Source organism: Lingula anatina, chromosome 5 (genome assembly GCF_051362555.1).
Source record: "Lingula anatina isolate TDL-2025a chromosome 5, LinAna3.0, whole genome shotgun sequence".
Taxonomy (NCBI): domain Eukaryota; kingdom Metazoa; phylum Brachiopoda; class Lingulata; order Lingulida; family Lingulidae; genus Lingula; species Lingula anatina.
This window is the reverse complement of record NC_141771.1, coordinates 14172491-14197801: the sequence shown is the minus strand read 5'-3', so window position 1 is coordinate 14197801 and position 25311 is coordinate 14172491. Positions and strand designations below refer to the sequence as shown.

The 25311-nt window shown below is 38.6% G+C and overlaps 2 protein-coding genes across 7 annotated transcripts in view; one reads left to right on the top strand and one right to left on the bottom strand.

Annotated features, from left to right (window-relative positions):
* LOC106181533 (neurexin 1) overlaps positions 1-25311 on the bottom strand; it is a 38739-nt gene that overhangs the window by 10663 nt on the left and 2765 nt on the right. Inside the window, exon 2 of one of the 6 annotated variants that reach the window (XM_087012887.1) lies at positions 8966-9069. The exons of 1 other annotated variant lie outside the window; for it this stretch is intronic. The gene's annotated coding sequence lies outside the window, so the exon portion shown is untranslated. Of the gene's footprint in view, positions 1-1149; positions 1351-1379; positions 1550-1622; positions 1868-1969; positions 2112-8965; positions 9070-25311 lie in introns of those variants that run through there. 4 more of the 6 variants (XM_087012890.1, XM_087012884.1, XM_087012888.1 and 1 more) reach the window with 4 other exon arrangements.
* Positions 18223-25097, top strand: LOC147761683 (rhodopsin, G0-coupled-like). Its single transcript, XM_087014030.1, has 5 exons — positions 18223-18512; positions 21047-21294; positions 21690-21803; positions 23160-23425; positions 24614-25097. The coding sequence occupies exons 1-5, from the start codon at positions 18314-18316 to the stop codon at positions 25095-25097; spliced, it is 1311 nt and encodes a 436-aa protein (XP_086870156.1). The 5' UTR covers positions 18223-18313.

Here is a 25311-nt window from a genome sequence, read left to right as displayed (position 1 = left end):
GAAGATGTCCAGTCCTGCGGGTTAACCGTGTGGTCAGACAGAGAGCGACCTGACTTGGTATCGGTCTGAAAGACACCACCGGACTATTTTTTCACTCAAAAAAAATTATATATATATATATATATATATATATATATATATATATATATATATATATATATATATATATATATATATAGAATTTTTTTTTTTACAGTTAAAGGCCCTGCATCAGGGCGTGCGCTAGCTACAAATGTAAAATTTAAAATAATGAGCAGCAGTATTATAAATGATAACCTATTTAGTAGAGGGCTACTACACAGTGAAGGGTGTGGGGTATAACATTTGGGAGAAAAATGTAGAGTTCCCATTTAGTATGATCTGGCTAAATCAATAGAAAAATTTAATCTACCGTCAGTCAACGCCATTTAGACGTTTAAGTACAATCTGTAGATATTGCACTGTCTATACACACACCTCTTAGATCCTAAGCACAACTGCCCATCCACTATTCTCTGTTCTTTCTGTGTACAGCGGTCACGGGATGATATTTCACGTCCCGCTTCAAAGTTGAAACGTAAGGAATGCGACATTTATTGTTTTCGGACATCTGACCGATCCATCACCCCCGTCATACCTCCCTTTAAGCGCAAGCTTTGTAGAGAGATGAAGAGATACAGTGGACATTTTTTTAGTGAAGGGCAGAGTGAGATAGGAAGGAAGGGGTGGATGGAGAGAGAGAGAGAGAGAGAGGTGGGTAGGAGGAGAGAAGGAAGGAGAAAGACAGGGTTAGAGAGAGAGGGGAAAGAGACGAGGGTGACAGAAGACAGGGAGAGAGGGAGAGAGGGGGTAGGAAGAGAGCAAGGAGGAGAAAAGCAGAGATCAGGTCATTTCTGTATTAAACAAGCAACTATATATCGCTTTTAATGAAATCGAAAGGTTACTCCTCTCAGTCTACCATCATTACCATCTTTCCCCAGGCGGAGGGACAGAGGGAAAAGAGAAATTAAACCTGGATTTATTTAGATATTTTTATGCACCTATTATATACTCGTAGTCGGTGGTCGTTAGCGTGATCTCCGTTTACACCTCGGAAAAATTGCCATTGCACGCAGGTATTTACGCAACAACTTGCACTTATATACACCGTTAAGCTTCAGTCAACCTTACCTTTTACACAAATATCAAGCGTCTCTCCTGTTAATTACCACAACACAACACCCATTGTCTTAGAAACGTGTAAGCCGGTGACTGCCATAGCAACTGTCATTAACGACAGAAATGTTGCCTCTGACTTTCGGTTGCCGAGGCTAGCCGCATGTTAATATATCGTCCAGCGCTAACTGGCCGTGCTAGTACTACATGGTACCACGGACATTTTTTTTCATAATAATACTTACCGCGGGAAGAGTCAGACCGCCCCTGGTAACAAAGACCGCGCTGGCTTCCTTTTTAATCTGTGTTATATGTACTAACACACAAAGCGTTAAACACAACGGCTTCAGCAGATAATCGCCATCTGCCAACGAACACACGCAGGGCGGCGACCGCTCTGGTTTGTATCGGAACATCGTACCGTATTTCATAACAAGAAAAGTGTGGAAAATAAGCTATATAATTATGAGGGGGCTAAGCACACTTACCGGTGTTGTATGTTCCTGTGCAAGGGATTCAAGGCCAACTGAGTCTCTGCTAGAAGGATTTGCACACTGATTTTTTCCCTGAAGCTTACCGGCCTCGTTCACATTCTATTTATCGATATCGATTCGGGATCTTGACTGATTCAGTGAACTCTGCAGCACTCGTGTTGGAGACGGTGCACCTAAGCCGCCGCTCTAGTAGCCCTCTATGCAGTGGTTTACCCAGGTACATGTGTAGTGCTAGAAATGAGGTGGCGCCAAGGGGTTGCGCTTAATAAGGCATCGAAGCTAGCCTTGTTTGCACGTACGCGATAATACTGCGAATATTTCGACTTTATTGCGTAACCTACCCACTTCCGGGGACAGCCTTGACATCTTGTTTAGAAGTTCGTTATTATGCTTGTCAAATCTACCGATACAGTCTTTCCCATTTGCCACTTCGGTGAATACACCCAAAACGATGCAGAAAATCATGTTGACAGCTGTAGTCACTGTTGATTAAACCGCCCGAACTTTGGGCATCATCTTACACGTCCCCGAAAATGACGAAATCTCGCAGAATCCCGCGAATTTCAAACCTCGTATCTGTGCTCTATTGATTGAAAAAACTGGCAATGTTCGGCAAATATTAAGCATCATACAACCGGGGACGATTTTATAGCAACACTTAGGGCACAGGGCTAGAAAAATGCTCATTTTTTTCTCGTTTGCTCCTAATATTGTTTTCTTTGAAGAGAGAATAGGGAGGAAGGAACATCTTGAGTGATAGCAGCAGTAGCAGCGAGAACTGGTCAGAGAGACGAAAGTGTCTATGACTGATATACATAAGTTTGGATTTACTCAAATTAGAAGTATCTTTCCATTTTTTTAATATGGGCAAGAAAAATGAAAAGAAAGAAAGTTTGAATCGGCTTAGTAGCCACTAACCTTCAAATTGTGACCTAAGACCGGTTCAAAGCCAATTCAAACCAATGACATGTGAACTGGCCCTCCGGAGGACGTTGTTATCCACCCGGCCTGGCGCTACCCAGATCGATATAGTAAAGGGTCGATCCCGCATTTGCCCGGTTTAATTCAATGACAGCTCTATAATTGAGCAGATCACTGACGAGCAAGGGGGCTGCTTCGCTTGTGTCTGCATGATTTCACCCTGGTTTTCATAGAGTTTATAATGACGTTTTCTTCCAAAACCCGTGCACCTATATGTACATGTACGCTGTATGTGTGCCATTACCATAGGTGAGAGTGTGGTTAAAAGAAGAGGATAATCGACAGTGCTCTGAAACTCAGGGCGATAACTTCATGTAACATGTGATGGATACAGTAGTGTTAGACTGGGTTCCCATACCTAGGTCGATCTAACAGGATCGGTCCATCTCCACGGGGTTTCTCGCTAAATTGCTTTCAGCTGAAGTGGCTTAGATGTCTGGCACGCCTACTAAAGCTGCTAAACGATAGTTTATTATCCCTTTTCAGCTTAGGTAGGCGTGACATACATCTAAGACGCTTAATTTGATTGCAATTTAGCGAGAATCCCCTAGGGGATAGATCGATCCAAAGTAAATACGATAGGGTCTGGGAATGATCCCTTACATGTACTCAGCATTCTCAGGGTAAAGGAGAATATATACTGTGTAGAGAAAAGTCAATGTCAAAGCCTTCATACTCAGGGTAGCAAAAGCGTGTTAATGGCAGAGGCGGGCCACTGTTAGTGCTATGGTAATCAGGGTGGCGAATTTATATCAGGATTCTAAATGATGTCGAATTGCGGTGTATAAAAACCACATAAATACAGATGCAAGCACATAAACAATCATTAGAAATATAAAAAGCTTTGGCTACTTTTTTGATTGGAACATCATCTAACATCATCTAATAACCACAGCACCTGCTATGGCATTTTGCGTCTAAACAATAAATCTCCAGGGCATTGAAAATAATCGACAATGTGCATTTTTTTCCATTTGCTTTTGCTGGCCATGGATTGATAAACGCCTTGGACCGCTTTTGATAAAAACAGCGTGAACGCTGGATAAAACGTCCCCATTTTTCACCAGGGCAAAAAATGTATACAAACACTAAGCCAGGATATAATGTATCAAATATATAAAAGTTTTTAGATCCGCTAGTTTTTGTGCTGTTGTCCATACTGCAGTAAAGGATTTTTCAAAAATATCAAGCAACATTACAGAATGATGAAAACTATTACCGTCTGTGAAGATGCCTTGAAACTGTATTCGCAGGAAGATGAAAACGAAAGCCAAATTTTTTTCCGTTGTGTTTTTCAGTCCCACTAGAATATAAGGACTTAGGGCAACGTTATCCGAAACAATTATATTCTCGTACTACCCTGCCAATCAAATATCAAAACGCAGCTGGGCCTGTAACCAGCAATTCAAAGGGAGGGCGCTTTTAATAATAATATAATAATAATAATAATTTATTTTTCTATGGCGCATTCCATTAAAAATCTCAATGCGCCTTACAACATCCACTTAAAAGAGCTAAATAACACAATACTAATATAAGAACACATTACAATTTTAAAGGACTAAGAACTAATTTAAAGAACCAATTATTCATATTCTAAAATGATAAGAACCTAAAGTGACAACATTTAAAATTAATCATAAAATTACAGTACACCTTATTAAAAACTAAAATTAACTATATGATAGCTACTGATAGGCTATTCTAAAAATATGAGTTTTCAAAAGCTTTTTAAAAGTATCTATGTCACCTGCTGCTCGTATTTCAGAGGGTAAAGTGTTCCAAACTTTGGGTGCATATATCATAAATGCCCTTTCACCGTAAAATTTACCAGCTTTTTTCTCTAAGACACTGTGTTCTAAAAGTAAATGACTAAAAGTTGAAGACCTTTTACTTGGAATGTGAAACTTTTAACCCCCTTTGTTGACCCATCTAAAAAAAATCTATAGCAAATTTCGATTAATAGCGAACCTTTTCCGACAATAAGCGCGTTTTTAACCCCCCCCCCCCCCCCCCCCCACACACACACACACACTTGTCTACAGGTTTAAAACGATTGTTCTTTAGTTCAAACCAGCCTTAAATTTCTGAGGAGAGGCAGACAAGTTTTTTCCGCCAAACCGCACATACCAATGCAAGTACCTGTCTGAGGACAAAAGTGTCCGTAAGGAAATTTGGAAATGAAAATAAAAACTGGCACACTTCGAACCAGAAGTTCAGGGTATTTCAAAATAGTTTTGATGTGAATGGCGGATCTCCCTAAGGTTTACATATTGTTTATCAAAACAGCAGCGGTCTTATACAAATACATATGAAAGGTCATGGAAAACGCTTTGCTATCCATTTACGTACCGAAATAATACAGAATTCATGTCATGAAAGGACAAGATAGTGATAGAAAAATGAAAAAAATCGATAGCTTGCAATTGTCTTTTTCCATTTTGCAATCGCATTCTGTCATATCTTTGCAGTAATGGAAATTGTCTTTTTAGATAACTATATACATAAATGAATGTGGATGAATATCTGAGTCGATATATTAATTAATAAAAGAAAAATTAATTGAAAAAAGTATGTACTGCTTATTGTGGTTGGTCACTTCAAACGAGACGGAAAGTTATTTTAAAAAGCCTCGAATTTCATTAACTGTCATTAAAAAAAGGGAAAAAAGATGGATTATTATTTTTTTTGTTTTGTTTTGTTTTCCGTAATATCACTTAATTAAGCTTTTCTTATATGTACAGAACCAGCGTAAGGGCCCATTTCCATAGACACCATCAGCCTACGAATATGAATATCGACCCAACACAACGGGGACTCTCGCTGAATGCAATCAGTTTAACAGATTAACACGCCTTCTCCTGAGGTTAAGAAGAATACAGGAAAGCTGGTGATTATATGAAACAAGAGGAGTCGTGTCATTCAGTTAAGCTGATTGCACTCAGCGAGAGTCCCCTCAGACCTGGATCAATCTACGTAGACCGATGTTGTCTATGGGAATGGGCTCTTAGATGACTAGGATATCAAAATATTAAGTCGCCTCGCTATTCTTGGAGTGCCATTTGATCGAATAACAATCAATGATGCAACGGAATACATCTTTTTGTTCCATTTGGTCTGACAAATCAAATTATTTTTAAAGTAAGACAACGCGATTACTGTACGCAGCGCAACATGCTAGTCATTATTAATTAGTTTACATAAAGTGCAAATTCCAAGTACCGGTATATCCCAACTTGGGGCTTACTTGGTCGACAGATGCCCAAACTGAGCTAAAGCAAAACGGTATCTGTTTTTATCTTGTGCCAGCTCCTCTGGCCGTTTTAACATCAACACACCCTGCGAGCTAAAGAAACGCTGTAACTGACCCCTTGTCGGTGGGGTGGCATTCACACGTGCCATACCCGAGAAGGGCTCTAAGCCGGTTCTAGACGCGTGCATGTTTAATGCTCCCTTTGTGGGATTATTGTGGGGCAATCCTGGACTCGGCTTCACAAAATAGCTATAGCTCGAAAACTGGTCTTATTTTCTAGCCAAAACGCAAGTCTTTTCTGATCCAAGATAAATCAGAAGTAGGCCAATGAGTTGGTAGTATGAAATATTGAAGTATTGTGCCTGTTGTATGGCAAGAAAGACCTGGCAAATGTTTAAGACCGATAACTTCCTCTATTAAAATGGACTGCTGAGAATTTATTTTGAACTAAAACAGACAAAAATAAATAACTTGTTTATTTTTATTTATAAAATCAGACCCTGGTCTATACTTTCAGACCTAAGTTTTAGTCTATACCATGACCCAAGCTAAATCAATAATCCAATTATTTAAATATTTCACCTGGTTTATAACAACAAGGGAATAAATACTCTTTTTAACTTTACTCTATTCATTTTTTCTATTCTGAATCATTATTTATTTTTGGTTCGTTCTCACTATGAAGTGCGCAAGTGCAGTAGCTACCGGGGTAATGTTGCTATAATGTTTCTTGAATGGCTAATACACACTCTGCCAAATATCCAAACAAACAATTAAACATGAAAGCATTTTAATTTAGAAAATGCTGACATTTCTTAAACTGTACCTTAATTGGCACAAATAACTGATAAATCCATAAAAACATACCTCTCTGAATTCTGCCAAGTGTGAACTTAGCCGTAACACGTAACTCTTGGGCGTCTACAATAATAACCAAGAATAATATTTCTAAGGACATTGGGCACGTGGATATACACCCGCAAAGCATATTTTTACTCATTTATTCATGATTCGTTTGAACGTATTATAACAGATATTTCTGGATATGTATAATGCAAGTTAAGTGGTGGAGATGTTAAGAAGATAAATGTATTTATCGATCAATTAAAACTCGGTTAGCGCTGGGATCTATCTCGCATGTTTATCTTCCTCCCGTAATAGATAAATACATTTGATGCGCAATTCCTCTATAAAACGGGTTAATTTAAGAAAAATTATGAAAAAAATAGATACCCGTTAATGTAAACTTGAAAATCTGATCGTCTTCAGGAAGACCCAGAAGACGGCCTAAATCTGCCCCGTTAAGTCTCTACTCGTGATATATGGGACCAATGTTAAGAAACTGCATGAGGGCCCTTGTATATCATTCCATTATAGATTCGTACAGGTTAGGGTTAACGTGACGTCAGTGGGTCAGAATCTAGGGCGAGGCTAACCCGGCCAAAGTCGGAACCGGACCCATCCGTATATCGCATTTGACACCGACTTGGTATCACCGCTGGTTCACGTATCACATAAGAACTTAGCCAAAAAATTTGGTCAAAAATGTAGACTTAAAATTTTGGTCGTTGCCTCTTTAGGGCCACAGGACCCCTAGGATGTCGCGCGCCTCTCGTGGCACTTGTTTCGTGAGACTGGATAAAATCTTCAGTTAATTATTAATAGGCAATGTTTTAATGAGATGTAATGTAGAGGGGGCAAAAATATGACTGGTAGTGGGTACATTAGAGGAGAACTTAAAGCAGTGGGAATAAAGCTGTTTGGAAATGCACGAATCTTGTTGCTTACTTCTTTTCAGTCGGTGAACAGAAAATCGACCCTTACAGGCCTTTTTAATTCTGGGAACGAAAATCCCATTTTTCCAACAGACCGCCGCCACTTTCTTGCTGACATTCCATGGAAAATAGGGTCATGTTTCACAATAGATATTGACACATTCGTGTGTTTTATGCAAACATTATATGAAAAGTATAAAGCTATCTATGTGTATTGATTCGCGTGTATCCCTGCCAGCAAATGGCCTTCTAGATAAATACTACTCTTTCAAAGAATGCAGTGTGAACTCGCAGCATGAATTACTATAAACAGGTCATTCAGTAATGTTGTCAATTCATGAGTAAATAGCACCCAAATAGTTTCCTCCAGTTCTTTCCTAACACTAATCCTCCTCTCCTCTTTCTTTCTTTTTATTCCTTCATTCTCTAATTCTTTCTCTCTTTCTTTCTCTGGATTTGTCTATCATATTGCAGTGAAGCAAGGAATGGGGCGATTCCCGACTCACCTGATCGAATGTCAGTTAAACTTTAATTAATTTGAGAACAGTCTACGGGTCTGTGGATTCTTTACATTATTTCCCAGCATGACAAAATTGATAACACAGCCCTTCAGTGGTGTTCGATTTCCCCTCCTTTTCTCCTTTTCTCCTTCTCTCTCTCTCTCTCTCTCTCACACACACACACACACACACACACACACACACACACACAAAGACCTACACCCTCTCTCTCTCTCCATCTCTCTCTCTCTCTCTCTCTCTCTCTCTCTCATAGCGCAAAAAGTGATCATCTAACTTTCACCTCCGTAAAACTCTCCATTGCTTCCAGAAGACTCCCGTCTTCACAGCGTCCAAACTGTTATCTCTAAAGCTTAATTTTTTGTGGTGGCTGAGGCGGTCAGCGGCAGGGTAAGTGATAATACGCATATCATATTTCGCTGTACACCACTTCCACATGTAATAAAGATGAACTATGCAGTTCCCCTTCCTGTTTGTTTCCGATTTAACAAATCCAGGGTAACTTTTTTTCTTAAGGCTAGTCCTTGCATTTTTACACCATATCCTCTGATTATAAAGTTGACAATGAATTCCTTATTCTGTTCACTAACAATTTAAGAAATTAAGAATTTAATAAAATTGAGGGTACCCCTACTTTTGAAAGACACAAAGGTTGCTTCTATTTTTTCCGCTAGCAAAACCAAAAATAGCAATCCATTTTACAAAATAATATTGAAAAACAACATCCAGGATCAGCCGGTACTTAAAATTGGAAGGTCATTTTCCTGACTGTAAAGACAAAACTGATCCGTTGCGTTCATACGATCTCACCTAACGCAATGACCACGGTTGGGATTGCGATAGTACTCCGGGTCCTCCCTGTTTGACAAGGTTGCAGCACTTGACGTAATGAGCAGCAATTCTTCCAGGCTGGCCTACAAATAAAAGAACCCAGGTTTATTTGACATAATATGCAACCTTGTAAAAAACCGTGGCATAGAATTTCGCCTATATTTAATATCAAAGTCAACGAAAACTCATCCCATTGTAACCGAAAAGACATTTAATGCTTAATTATAACCTAACATATCTGCTCAAAGAAATTAATGCCTTTAAAAGGATGAAAATAACATTTAAAAACACTCGGTTTTCATTTTCCAAAACTTAATCGCGCATGCTCTGCATATCTCGCTGTTTACTACTTAATCCAGTCTATCTAAGCTGCTGTGACGCACGTGGTGGCACAAAACATGTTTTTGTAATTGAAAGCTACACTGGTTATAAAACGTTTAAATATCAACTTCAGCTTACTTCATGCCTGAGCCTCCATACTATTTCAGTGCTTCCTTTTATATTTTTCCAGATTATCTTGTGCACTCGTATTTTGATTCCCTTCCAAAATTTAATTTACGAAGTTTTTTGAAAAAAAAACACGCCCCCTTTCCAGCTATTTCGCATAGCGATAAGCAGATTATTTAATGACGATGAAAAAAATATTACATGATTAACCAACGCTATGCTACAATGTTTTCTAAGCATTCGCTACATAAGATTGCATATAGTAAAATGATGAGAAGCAGTACAAGTCATTTTTGGCGATAAATTAACACAAATAGTTCCAAGGACATGTTTAACAAGATTTTTGGAACTTTCATCGCTCTTGTGCACTGTAGATTTACATGTATTTCATAACACAATCACAAACAGATAAACGTAGGCGGGTCACAGCTATAACAAAGACTAGCAAGTCTCTAGTGACTATTTCAGTCAATTAATTCGTGACTAATTTCTTGCATAAGCCTATGCGTGATACATTTGACATTGAACAAGCTGTCTGAAAAATAAAACAGCGTTTTGAGTATGGTGTCAAGGTAGCTCAAATTGCGCATTTCCGTGGGAAACGGATCTAAATGTTTACAAAGAGTGTCACGCAATGGACGGGAATAATTACCATAGGGGCCGTTCACAATGCATCTTGTCGACCTAGCTAATGCACGCTACCTTCACGGGGACTCTCGCTGAATGCAATCAAATGAACAAACTAAAACGCCTCAAGAAGAAGAAGAAGAAAAGACAAGGTTATTCACCTCCACACTATCTATATCTCTGAAGTAATTCTTCAAATAGTTTAAAAGAAAAATGGCTTTAATTTGAAAATGCGTTTTCATAAAAATTTTGGTTACAAAATGCGGCTCTGCAATATTTATATCAAAACTTAAATTCTGAAATGCATTTCAACTTCATTTTCAGTTAAGCGCAAATTCATACAATAAAATTTCCATAAAATTTCACAAATAAGCCACCTAAAAACCTGATTGGGAGTTATAAGTTTTTATATAGTTTAAGTCACTCTCGTAATGGATTTAGAAACTAGTAAATTTTACTCGCAATGTTACGAATTTAAAATCCCATAGAGAACTCTTTGATAGCAAGTTTCAACTGTTTGGGTATGGTATATACGTTACTTGGTGGTAAAGGGAACAGAAAATTCAAAGAATTTCAATAATGCATATTTAATAATAATCGACATACTCATCATAAATATTGCTAATCAGCCGTTACAGATATTGATAATGCAACACAGTACACATGTGTCTTATCACAAATGCGTGTTTGACAAGTGCGATACATACAACTCATTACATTTTTAATCCGTGTCAGTTTCGGGGCTAAAATCTCAGTCCACCAACATCAAGCCTACCACGCTGCATTTCTAATTTAAAGATAGAATAGTGTTTGATTTATGGACGCTTCTTCGTTTTTGTATCGTGTAGCCTACTTTTAGGATCTATATTCTGAGCTATATATTAGGTCTCTCCACTAGATCAACACAATTGTGGCATAGGTCTTTATTTGATATAAAAGCAGATGCATGCACATGTGTAATATGATACTGTCATCAAAACATTTTCAATTTTCTACCGAGGCCAAGGTGGTGGTGCTTTTGTCTTTCTGCTTTGCCGTTTCCTCCAGTTCCTCACCAGCTTCACTCAAAAACCTTCGAATGAATTTTAATGAAATTTTTGAGGTCATAAATGGGTTTATTTAAAAGCGATAAGACTTTGGTGGTGGTCCTTCATCCCTGTCACCATCTGTAGCCAAGAATTTTTAAAGGATTCATCATTATTTTGACATAGTCTAGGGCCAATGATTTTGACCTGGGGTAGTGGATCGGTTGGATGTGCATTTTACTATCAAAATATATCGGATCAGTCTATACCCGCATTCACAACAAATTTGATCCGCGGACTAACAGCTCCACGGATCACATATGGCCGACCCACTTAAAAGCTCGTCACATAATCCCCGTGGGGGAATCCATTCAGTGTATATTAGGGGATGGTGCGGCAAACTTTCAAGTGGGTCGGCCATATTTGATTCGTGGATATGTAAGTCCGCGGAACAACTTTGTTGTGAATGCGGCCTATCAGTGCAGGATACTTGGAGGATGACTGCAATCTCTGAGATAGAGTGCTTTTCTTATTTCATCATACAATAGTTTAGATTTTGATTACCACAATACATCATTGGTAAAGGTGAAATCCAATCCACATAACATGTTTTATATATTTTCATTTACAATTCTCAAAACTGTTTACTATAAGGCGGAGGGTACGTTAGCCAAGGAAATTGTTTTGATTTTCGTAGAAAGAGAGGGCGCCGTGGGAAACTCTTTGCCTTCCGCTGAACGGAATTGAAATATCATTTTTAATTGCAGATAACTTTGTCGGATTCACTCTGGCACTTGTTATTTTGCATTGCAGATTTCAAAGATAGTACAATTCATACTTTTAATGTCGCTATAGCATTTGCGGCAGTCAAGGGCTGATTTGCCCGGGAAGGGGGTGGGGGTGGGGTGAGGTGAGGGTTTGGAAGAGGGGCGCATCGGGCCACCTGCTTTTCCCTTAGCTTCAAAGTACCGTTCTTTCTCCCTTTCGCCTTCACAAAAACAAAAGGGAACGTTGGAAAGAAAATATATCAGAGTGACCATAAGTGTCGTCTTATGTTAATACTTTGATACGTCCATCTCCTTTATATCAGTGTAAAACTAGGGTCATACACCTACTCTTAAGTTACGAAAACAACGTCCGCCAGTTCTTCCGACCCTCCATTCGGGAGTGTGAAGAACCCTCATGAAGCAACACGTCACATTCCTAGTTGCGTGACTACGTGTACTGATCACGACATCTATGTTAATACTGCGCTGCGCTCATTATATCGCTGTCTCACTTTTGACTAACTGAGCATTTCGCGTCGCATTTGGCTTCTGTTTTTCCCAAGGTTCGCGAAAAGCTACAGCAACTGTTGACATGAACGAGACGGAATTCGCGTCCAATGTTACCGAAAAACCGTTGACGCCCGGGGGGTATTTTGCCATAGGAGTATATTTGGCTATAACAGGTGAGTTTGGCGATGAATGTTTTGACTGATAGTATATGACCACACTTGCACATGCACACTCACACACACACGTACGCTCTTACTCAAACAGATAAGTTGCTACCATTATGGATTCAATCTTGTCCAGACGTATTAATTATCGTGTTTAAAAAAACAAAAACAAAAAACAATGCAGTATCCCCTCAAAACAAGTCAGTACTTTAATGTCAATCCATTCAATACGTGTACCGGTGCAAAGTAAGGCGCATTCACATATACAGGGTTACTCGTCTTCTCAAATCTGTTCAAGTAAACGAACCTAAGCGGTGATTTGTAAACACACCAGGGCACATTGTATAAAGTATAAAGATGTTTTTTTTTCGTTGTTGTTGTTGTTGTTGTTGTTGTCATGAAATGATTTGTTAGAGGGATAAAATAATGTAATACGTTTAACAATTCAGGACATTTGTTTTACAAAATTCCTGGTAGATTACTTGAAATTAACTAATAATTATGTGACAATTGGAAAACTAGAGGGCATTAAGATAGTGCGGATTCTTGGCAGAAAAATATCAATAATAACAAAATGAAATAGAACAAAACCTTTAAAATATAAAGGGATCCATTCTCAATGAAGAAGTAAAAACTTTTATTAATTGTCTCTGAATAACTGTCTATCATAGAATTTCATCAACATCAATAAAGGAACAAAGGAATAAACAGAGCAGAGGCTTTACTTGAGATACACGTATGTTGCCCACAAGAGAAAAAAACTCCTATAAAATCAACATCCTTTCGTGACAGAAGTCATAATAAACATTTTTATCAATCAGAATGTTTATTTCACGTCATTATCCAGAGTAAAAAAATTGAGAAGAAATCATAGCACTACGCGTACAAGATATGCACTGTGTATGTGTACAACCAGGGAATTACATCCGATATAATTCCCTGGCAAAACCCACCATTTAAGATTTTCCAGCAGCGTTACACTAATCTTATTAACGCAATGCGGTAGAAACAAGGTAGGATGTATTTATCCTTTGTGTTCATTAATGTTTTCAGCTCCTGCTTAGGCCGACACGTCCTTAGCAGTAATTACAGACTTGACATTTAATATGGAATATTTCAGTTTCAAAGGTATGCCTAGGTAAATATGCGTTCTTAAAAAAAAAAAAGAAAAGAAAAAAAACTCCAATCTCATATTAAATATGTGAAGGGACAAGTGTGTAGTCAGGTGTGACACAACCAATTAACTGACTACCAATGTACCATGGACATCTGACTCCCCTAAAATGTGACTCCCCAGTCAGATTTTCATTATGAAAATGTGATTCCCCATATGAAATTTGAACCCCCCCCTCCAAAAAAAAAAAAAAAAAACTTTATAAAACCTATAACCTAATCCTATATTATTTTAGTATATGATTTTTATCTTGTAGTATGCATGATGAAGGATACATTGTCATTTTTTGTTAGTTTGAAGGTAAAAAATTTCATGAGAAAATAAAATAAAAAAATAAAAAAATAAAAATGTGTATTTTACCACCCAATGACTCCCCTATGAAAAAGCTATTTATTTGATATTTGGTGATCATTTCAACATCTTTCCTTTTAGTATAATTTTAAAAGAATATATTGGAAATGTTTAAAAAGTTTGATGGTAAAATATTGGGTGAAAAAAAATGAAAAAAAAAAAACATGAAAAATTAGAACATTAAAAATGTGTATTCTACCACCCAAAATAAAAGTATAGGCAATACAAAATTTTTGTAACAGACTACTAGCGGACCCTGTGGTCCATGAGCGTGTGTGTGTGTGTGTGTGGGGGGGGGGGGGGGAGGGTCTGAATTTGGAAATGAAAAATTACAATTCTGGTGCTATATTGCCACAAATATAAATACCTCAGCACTTCTTCTGCAGTGTTTGACGAACGTTGTCATTTTGCCAAAGGTTTCTGTAGGTGCCCTATTCACTCAGGCAATAGGCGATAATGATTTTTAATGCATACGGCTTGTCCTTGGTTAACCTCAGCAGTTCCTGTTCACTCATTTCTCTTTATTTCTAATTGCTCCACATTAGTAGCATTGTAGTATATCGCCGTTATTCACATTATGGCGCTTAATCAGCGTCTCTATATACCCCTGCGTGTATCATTATTGTGCAGGGGGTAATTGAGTCAATGTAGTCTATGTAGATCAATGCATCATCTTCCAGGCCTAAGAACATTCCTTTAATCTCGCCAAAATATGCATGCTGCCAAAATAAGTAGTACCTCTCACATGTGTGTTCTATCGATTACTACAATACAAACTTTGTTCAGAGCTGTCTTATTACGGAACAAAAAGATGACTAATTTGAGGTTAAACTACAGATTTGAGAGATTATGTGATGACTGAGAAGTAATTATTTTCTTGGCAGATGTTTTGAGTGTGCACAGCCACATACTTGGCAAGAAAAACAGAAGAATAAGGCTGCGTTCATATGATAAATCTATTTTCTAAAAATCTAAAAATCTATTTGCGGTATCTTGTGATCACGGTCTGTGCCCTGAATACCCCACGGCGTAATTACGGTCAGCGCGAGCCAGTTACTTCCAAAGCTGTAATTAATTCTCGGTGCTGCCAGTAATTACGCCGCGGGGTATCCAGGGCACAGACCGTGATCACAAGATACCGCAAATAGATTTTTAGAAAATATATTTTTCATGTGAACGGTCCCTAATTCTCATGCCTGCCCAACAACCACCGACCCAACCCGACCCTTCGCCTTTATAACGTTATTTTGGTTATTTCAAGATTCATTTGTATCATTCAAATCAAACATGCCCTGAATTCAAACTTGGCTGAACCAGGATGTACTTCCTTGGCTGAACCAGAATGTATCTCCTTGACTGAACCAGGATGTACAACCTTGGCTGAACCAGGATGTACAGCCTTGGCTGAACCAGGATGTACCACCTTGGCTGAACAACCTGTAATTTTTGTGCTTTTCATTCTCATAGATGCACGTATTGCGGCACCTTCAGAATAGAAGTTATCGCACCAGCAGGATCGACCTGTCTCAGCGGCGATTTTCGGAAAGGCACAGTTAAAGTAATAAGCTAAATTGTCTCAAAGTACTAGTACTGAAGTACTTGGGAGTAAAGTCGGGAAAACTTAGTAGGTTATGATGTTGTTCATGATGCTTTGTAAGAGGCTTGAGAGACAATTAAGCTGAACACTTCCTTGTTTAGTCCTTAGGTGTAAGGAGAGAAGCACTAGAACAATAAAGTGCACACCAGTGTGCCTGACACGATCGTTTTGCAAACAGAATGTCGTGCTGTTTTTGAAGTTATTTTGAGCCTTAGGGACCGTTCCCGCAGATATTTGGATCGATCTATCTCTACGGGGAGTCTCACTAAATTGCTATCTGCTATCGGCGAGGCCGAGCGAGCAAGAAAGATAATTACCCCCTAGCTGATTCGGTAGACGTGACAGACATTTAAGCCTCTTCAGCTGATAGCAATTTAGCGTGAACCCCCAGGGAGTTAGGTCGATCCAGATAGATCGATCTAGGCATGGAAACCGAGTCTTAATTTTCAACCTCAATAAGAAAGCTACACACGCACATGTACAGAAACAGAAGATTAGCGTTATAAAATAAGAAAGGAAAGCGACCAATGTATAGAAACATGTATAGAAACAGAAGATTAGCGTTATAAAATAAGAAAGGAAAGCGACCAAAGTAGACCTACGCTCAAGCAGAAATAAATTCACCACAAAAGATTAAATATATGTGCTCGATTTCCTCCCTCGATTTTGCCCGTGACTGCCAGATGTTTCAGCTCTTCCTTTCTCAGGATATGGCCTAGACTTCTCATTTGTGCCTCACTTTTAGTTAGTAATATCTTCCTCTTAGTACTTGGTTTATTTAGTATACCGGTACTTCAGCGTTTGAGATGTTACATGTTCTGTTCAAAATATTCCCAGCATCCTTCAGTAAGTCCACATTTCAGCTGCACCTAGTTTGTTTTCTCTATTTTTAAAAAAAATTTATACTAGAAGTCCAGGTCTCATTATGTTGTGCCATATGTCAAGGTCGGGAGATTTTTCAAATTCTTAACCTCTGTTAATGTTAGTTAATTGTTTCCGTTTTTGATAAGTAGACCTATCTCGATTTTTATCAAATGTGGGTTTTAACTACCGTGTATGTCAATTTCATTCTTAAATTCTTTATCACATTTATGATATTTTCAAACTGCCTAGGTAGCAGAACTTTACTACTTGGATACCCTTGCTTTACTGTTCTCTTTCCAACTCTCAAATTACAGTTTGGCATATCTGCTTTTTTATGTAAGACACAGATGTGTCTTAATGTACATATTGCCATCACCTGCGTCTGTCGTCGCCGTTGCTGTCGCCGTCGCCGTCGCAGTGCACTTTTATCGTTAACACGATAAGTGGAAAACAGTTTTACTTTTTGGCTTTATATTTACAGAGCTGATAAATATTCATAAAACGCAGGTCAAGTTCGAAAATCAGCATGATCGGGCCATTATTGTAGAAGTTATGCTGTTTTTTCACTTTTCAGCATATATGCAACACTGTTAACACATTTCAAGGAAAACCGATAGACCTGTTGTCATAAAACTCACAGGAGTAATGAATCTTACTAAAACGCAGGTCAAGTTCGAAAATCGCCATGATCGGGCCACTATTTTAGTAGTTATGCTGTTATTTTCACTTTTCAGCATATATGCAACACTGTTAACACAATATCATGTCCAACTACATGTCCATGCTATTTATAGTCAATAATCAAAAATTGGTGATAATTATTCTGTAATTTATTATGTACTGTTACATCAAAATTGACAAAAATCTTTTTGCACTGCTACTGCAAATATTACAAAAAGAAAACTGTGTTACTTATTATTATTTTTAACTTAGAAATATGATTTTTAGGATTGGCATGTAGTTCAAATTAGAAAGCCAGCTCAATTGGGTTATCATTTATTATTGAATTTATGCAATTTTGTGTGAAATTTTCATTGAACTTGAAGTCCTATGGGCCTGAAGCCTTATGCTTGTTACACATTTTTCTTACATCGGTATTACCTGTTGAGCATAATTAAAATTTGATGTTGATTTTGCAGTGAAGCATAATGTACTTTTGCATCAGAATTGACAGTAGCTTATTTTGTGCATTGTTATTTTCTGCCTTTTGTCTGTACATTTCACAGCTTTGCTGCCTTGTTTCCTTACATGTTCATATAACCATGTATGCACTTTGTCTGTCTACAGTTTAAGGGCAATCCTATTCTTTCACTTGCTGCTTCTACCTTTTGAGTCACTAATGAGCATCTAAATTTGACGAATGTATTAATTTTCTTGTCTATGTTGCTCTCAGAATGGCGAAAATGCATGTTAAGGGCCCCTTATTCGCAACACACGAAAACAATTCTACTGTAATATGAAAAGCACAGGAGTAGAAAAACAATTTTGTCTTGCTCTGTTTGTTGAACTGGTGGGCCTGCAGCCCACAATCACCCCCCCCCCCCCCCCCCCACACACACACACACACCTTTCCCCAAGTTAAATCACCGTATACGAATTAAATCACTCTTTTTCAATTCCTGTCATTCCTACCGTATATTTTATATCTTTTTCGCGGTTGATTTTCTACTTGCTAATCCAATTAAGAAAACTTCTCTTTATTCCAGCTGTCGCAGCCTTCGTCGGAAACACAGTCGTCATCCTTGTGTGTTGGTTCGGACGTCACTTCCGGAAACAGCCGCATTGCCGCCTCGTTTTGCACATGAGCGTGGCAGGGGTGGCTCTCACAGTGACGGGGCACGTAATGTTCACCGTCTCTGCCTTTGAGACAGAGTGGGCCTTTGGTGATTGGGGTTGTCAAGCAGCAGCGTTCCTCTGTTACTTTTTCGCCCTGGCTTGTGAAAACATCCACGTCGCCATTGCTGTGTATAGATACATTCACATGCACAAGCCTCACTTACGTAAGGATGTATTGCTCTGTCTGTTTGTCTGTCCGTTTGTCTGTCAGTCAGTTTTTTTTTTTTTTTTTTTTTTTTTTTTTTTTTTTTTTTTTTTTACATAGTGGCTTATAAAAATAAAACAATCCCAAAGTTTTGGCAAGGGGGGGTTAACAAGGGTAAGAAGGGAGGGGGAAAGTGGAATAAGTTGGAGTGACGCTTAAGAAGGTGCTTTAGAAGATGCACGTTAACGCTGTCCGCCCTCGATCTGCCATTGCCACTTGATCAGCGGACTAACTAGGCCGAAGATCAAATATGGCGCCACTCTCTTGCAAGCGACTGCTCTGCCCCTGCTGGGAAGGCGCACGCGGGAGGCGTGGACCTATTTATTGTCAAATGCACGCCATATTTGTTCTGATTGCGCCCTTGGGGTTTATTCCATGTTTCAATGCCAGCACTACGCTGATACGTTAACCCTTTAATGATTGCCCTTATTGTTAGGCTTCTGTTCCTGCGACTGAAGTTTTCATCCCTGCACTGCGAATGATAACAACTAAGGAGACTGAGTTCTGTACGAAATCATTTAAACTTCTACTGTTTCACCAAAGGTCAATAATTATGCAGGTTTCACTGTTTCCGCTGTATCATGATAATAATTAGCTTGGTTAAACTTGTCGGAGCTCATTAGCGCTTAACAACGAGACAGACGTTGGATAATATGAGCATATGCATAAATCCGCTTTTCATTGTTGCAATAGGTAATGAAAAAAAACAAACAGCATAGACATGTATGAGCATATGCATAAATCCGCTTTTCGTTGCTGCAGTAGGTAATCTAAAAATCCCCCCAGCTTATCTTTTTCAATGTTAATCCGAAACCCTGATCACAATATTATCCAGTAATGACATGACGCTGTTTTCGAAACACAAACTAATACATTTGTAAGTCGACGCTTACGGGTCCATTCCCATTGGCACTATCGGTCTAGGTAAATTCAACTCCGTAGGGGCTTCCGTTGAATGCAATCAGTTTAACAGATTAACACGCCTCCTACTGTTTCCAGCGTACTTGTATAATCACCAGTTTTTCTGTATTCTTCTCAATGCCAGGAGGAGGCGTGTTAATCTGTTAAAGTGCGAGAGTTCCTGCAGAGTTGGATCGATCTATGTAGGCCGATGGAGTCCATGGGAATGAGCTCTTCGGTTACTCTCATAATGCCAGTCATAAGTGCATGGAGCACTTTGTTATTATTTTTCTTTTTTTAACACCAGAACACAAATACACTTCAATTTTGCCTTTTTTTCTCGTCTGATAGTACAGTAGTATGAGGGTCACATGGGTCACATGGGGGGGGGGGGCACAGTTCACAAGAAATAAAATCATCAATCCAAAGAGCACAGTAAATAAAACTTTACTCATACATGTATCTCACTGATAATGCTAGTCGAAAATCCTGGAAATCACGAATCACCGGATGTAATTAATTTCTTTCACAGAGGGCGAAGAAGCCGAATTCACGAGTACCGGGGAAGGGGAACTTTACACGGATCAAAATAAATAATGTGAGCGTGTCTCGCATCTCGGGAAATAAAAAGTGTCTATCACGTACGGGACACGAAAATACAAAATTGGACCCTTTAGTATGTAATAATATTCACCATGCGTTATACACAGCAGATGTTTGCCCTCATATAATACGAATCTTAACAAAAAGGGTATTGAAATGTTACAATGAATTCTCAATATGATTGTGCGGAATTAATGAACCACGGGAACATCTGTCTGCTTATAAAAGTAATATTGATAAAAATTGCAGGGATTATATATCTTCATAAGCTCATATGTGTATTGGGGATGTTAAGATCAATCCATCTATCTATGTGATAGCCTTTGTTGTCACATTTGGCCACTGTGGAACTCTGGTCTCTGAAACCTAGGGTCTCTGAAATCTCCAAATTAGCTTCATATGAGTCAGAAAGGTTTCATTAATGACAGTTCCAGATATCTGATTTAGCTGTTGCCTGTTTCGTCTGTTCTCTCTGTAATATGTCAAGTCTGTCAGAGAACAGACGAAACAGTCAACAGGTAATTCAAATATCTGGATCCGTCATAAAACTTTCTGACTATCAAAGAATGATGTGATTTTTTCTTCAGACAACAGCTAATATTGAGATAGGTTTTACCTCCAATATTTCGATGTCTATCTGGACATCTTCTTCATTCCCTGAAGAAGATGTTCAGATAGACATCGAAATATTGTAGGTAAAACCTATCTCAGTATAAGCTGTTGTCTGAAGAAAAAAATCACATCATTCTTTTACTTAACACAGCTGATGAAATTCTTCCCTTTCTGACTATCAAAACTGAGATCCAGTGAAATTATTTTCACAGCTTCATATTAACTCTCTCGAAAGAAACGCAACGTGCTGGCCTTCAATACAAAAGAGAAATTAGTACATGCTTTTAACATTACAATCTGTGTATATATCTATGTACATTTATATATCTATGTATATATCTATGTATATATATATATGTGTGTGTGTGTGTTTTGCAGGTTACACTATGGATCATAAAATAGCACCGAGAGTGGTCGAGGCAGTAGAAGCCAGCATATGGGTATACAGCCTACTTGTTACCGTTCCTCCATTCTTGGGTTGGTCGTCCTACACGTACGAAGCGTACGGGGTGTCTTGCAGCCTCAACTGGCACGGCGATACCATCAGCGACATCACGTATATAGCATTCTCTGTGGTGTTTGGGTTCTTGCTGCATATTGGGATCATGGTATATTGTTATTGCAAGGTAAACGGCACAGTTGTGTGTACATGTACATTTGCATTTGAAATTTGGTTCTTCCACTCTTTTTTTTCACTGTATATTGCCTTTATGTCGTCCATATCTTTTAATTAGTTTCAGTTTTTAGTGCGTTCGTTAATGTTTCCGGTTTTAGCCGTATGATAAGTTAAGTCACAAAACGATAAAGGTGTAACTTATTTAAATAGAAAACATGAGAGTTGGGTCTTGGATGGCGCCTTTTTAAAACAAATGAAAATTACCCACGAAGTGTACAATGCACTTGGTGGCATAGCAACGAGTTTTCCAGATAACAATGTCATGTTATAATCCGTCTATTTCTCGTGCAGAAACACTTCCGTTTCAGGAAAACAATTCAATATATACATTTTGTCTGTCTCAAGGTCCTCCGGAAAGTGCGAAGGGCGATAAGAAACGTCACACCATGTGCTTTAAACACGACTTTCAGCAGGCAACAACTTCGAAAACACTTAAACGCGGAGACGAAAATGACGTGTGTAAGTACATATATCTCTGTTCATCCATACACTGAGGTTTTTTTATACACATTTTGTTGGTTTTCTCGTTTTGTTCAAACAACTCTGTTCTGTGCATATTACTGTATGTAATTTAGAAATATTGGGCCGTGAAACATATTGTCAGTTTCATTAAAAAAAAAAAAAAAAAAATATATATATATATATATATATATATATATATATATATATATATATATATATATATATATATATATATATATATAAAATAAATAGTAATAATAGATAAATAAATAAGTAGATTTTTACAGCCGATAAACGCTCCTCTTTCTCTCCCCTCTCTCTCTCTCTCTCTCTCTCTCTTTCTCTCGCGAATCTTAGCATACATACCTGGTTTGTTTGGCTTACAACATCTGTAAGTAAAAAAAAATGGCCCTAAACATACGCTGTGTTTTTTAAAAGTGCCATGATTCATAACTTTATGTGTATTTCATTTCCATACCGTTGTTTTATTTGCATTTGGTACCGAAAGTCAATCCCTTCTGGAGAGAATAAACGTATTTTTGACCTATAAGACATGACCTATAAACCCGTCATAAATAGCCTTGTTCACATCAAAGGTCAAGTTGTGCGTTTTCAAAACAACCTGGCAAACACAGAACGTTTTATAACCTTACCATAACGTGGTCATAACGTTTTTTAGGTTATTTCAAAACGTTATGGTAACGTTATATATAATAACGTTATGTGTTTACTGGGAAGTTGGTCCGTGGACTAAAAGATCCGCGGATCAAATATGGCCGACAAACCTTAAAAGAGTCCGCGATCAATCTCTTCAGTGTCTATTAAGGGATAATGTGGCAATTTTTCGAGTGGATCGGCCATATTTGATCCGCGGATCTGTTAGTCCACGATTAACCTTTGTTGTGATTGCGGCCAAAGAGACTCGTCTAAGAGCGCACTCAGACTAAAAGATCTGCGGAGTAAATATGGTCGATCCACTTAAAAGCGATGCCGCTAATCCCATGATGGCCGCCCCGCCTCCACACGCTCCTGCAACGTGCAAAGACCTAGCATTTAAAACTCGGTGCCGATATTTTATCTGTTCAATCATGGCGCGTATTGAGGCCGGAAGAACATTAGGGGATAAAAGCGGCTTGCTTTGTAGTGGACTCAGCCATATTTAGTCAGTCTGCGATTCGTCTTTTCTGAATGCACTCTAATTAACCCTTCGGAAGTACTGATATTGATGTCATTGTTGATGGGGGGGGGGGGGGGGGGGGCATTGCAGTGTTCTTGAAAAGCCCTTAAAATGGTTAAATATTAAACCTTCTTTACACATTCAACTTTTTTTGTTTGTTTTATCTGTGTTTACAGTTATGCGTAGCGATGGTGGCATTTTTCGTAGTGTCCTGGGCACCGTACGCCATACTCTCAGTGGCTGGGATCTTCATGCCACTGCCCGTCATCTACAATGTCATGCCTACAATGTTTGCAAAGAGCTTCTGCGTCTTCAACCCCATCCTCTACGCCCTGTTCAACGACGATTTTCGCTTCGACGTGCGTTACGTCTTGCGTTGCAACCTCAATAAGGTGCTTCAGAGTAGACGACCCCTTGACGAGGAAGTGGTAGTTGATGTTGCGTAAGTAGGATTACATGTAGGACTGCGTTCCCATTACCATATAGTACTTGTAGAATCGATCTATCTCAGCAGTTATTCTCGCTAAGGCGCAGTCAATGTAATCAGCTAAATTGTCTGGCACGGCCCCTAGCAAAGCAACATAAATACATCATGGACCACAAAGCTTTCAAGACTTTACCCAAGTACTTTAAGTAACGAGGGGGCGTGCCAGACATTTCAGTCGTGATACTGAATGCGATTTAGTAAGAATCCCCAAGTTAGATCGATCCATCTGGTGCGATAAGGTTATGAGAACGAGCACTAGCAAGACTGCACAAAATCAAAACCAAAATGAAATGAAATACAATTAAGTTAGACTTTGCTAGTCAACGTTTTCTCGCCAAGAAAAGAAAAGGAGGCAATTTTATTTAGGGACCATTCCCAGACCCTATCGCACTAACTGTGGATCGCTCTATCTCCGAGGGGATTCTTGTTAAATTGCAATAAACTTAAGCTGCTTAGATGTCTGTCACGCCTACTGAAGCTGCTAGGGGGTAATTAGTTATAGTTTAGGAACCCAGCTATGGGAACCCAGTCTTGTTAGTATTAGTTTCTACACAACATAGGATAGAGAATCAGTAGATAAAAAAAATCGGCTGTACAAAGAAAGAAAGAAAGAAGAAAGTTTGAAAGAAAGAAAGATTTTAAAAAGAAAGAGAGAAAACACTACTGACCTGTTAACTATTTGGCCTCACCCTTCTTGTAGCAAGAATCTAGTCCTGCTTTTTACTAATCTGCCGACTTTTTGACACATATACCCACATCATCCAAGACAGTCAAAAATTACGTTAGCGTCAAGTGAGATTTGGCGGGTTTTTGGAGACAGAAATAATAGCAGAAAAAAAAACGTTTGCGGTGAGAAAACGTTAAAATTCAACATAATTTGTCACTAATAATTTTTCTGGTTGCATCCTTTATAAATTGCAGCCTACTACACGGCATCATGGTTTGCGTGTCATTGCATCGCCTGCTAATGGCATTGCGTTTCCCCCTCGTCGATTCTAGTCTTGACTCCTATGACGTCACACACTACCTCTTGTACGGTTATCTCGGATGATGTCCATTGCCTATTATTTATTAGAATTTAACTGTATTTTAAGTTTTTTTTTAATGTTCAAGTCGTCCAATTTTTCATTACTTTTATCGCAGCTACATCGGCAGGTCCGCACAGCAAGACGTCTACTCGATAAAACTTTCACAAAATGGGGTTTTCATTTCTGAGCAAAGGGCGACAGCCGAGGATTCTCGCATTGTTGCTAAGAAGTTACAAGTGCCTTCTTTCAGCACCATGGCAGTGCAGTCTGTGTCATCTTCTCCAAGCGATGACTTCGCAGAAGGACAATCCTCTATCGAAACCGCAGCGCCTGCAGTGCCGGGTCCGTCAGGAATTCGTTCTAGAGTATCCAAGCAGGAAGCGGGGCCGCTTACGCGATATTATTCGTGGCCACAAGCAGAAAGAACAAGGCTCCAGTCGTGCGAAATGGAGGACATATCGTTATCTGAGGTGCATGCAGACGTGATGGAATCTTCGTCCTCTTCGAGAGTTTTAAAAGAGTTGAAGAAGCAAAGTATGCCCAAGATCTCCGAAACCAGTTTTCAAGGCAGGAAACTGACGGCTACAACGTCCGTATAGATGTAAATGAAACTTAATCATCCGATAACTCAAATATTATACATTTACGAAAGCAACCATATTGCAACATTTTCCATTTAAACTATAGTGCTTTTTAGTCATTTTCAAGTATATCTGCTGCTTTTTTATTATTTATTTATTTAATAGACATGACAGTACCCTAATGTATAACATCGATCTATCTTTGAAAAAAAAACAACTTAGAATTTTTTAA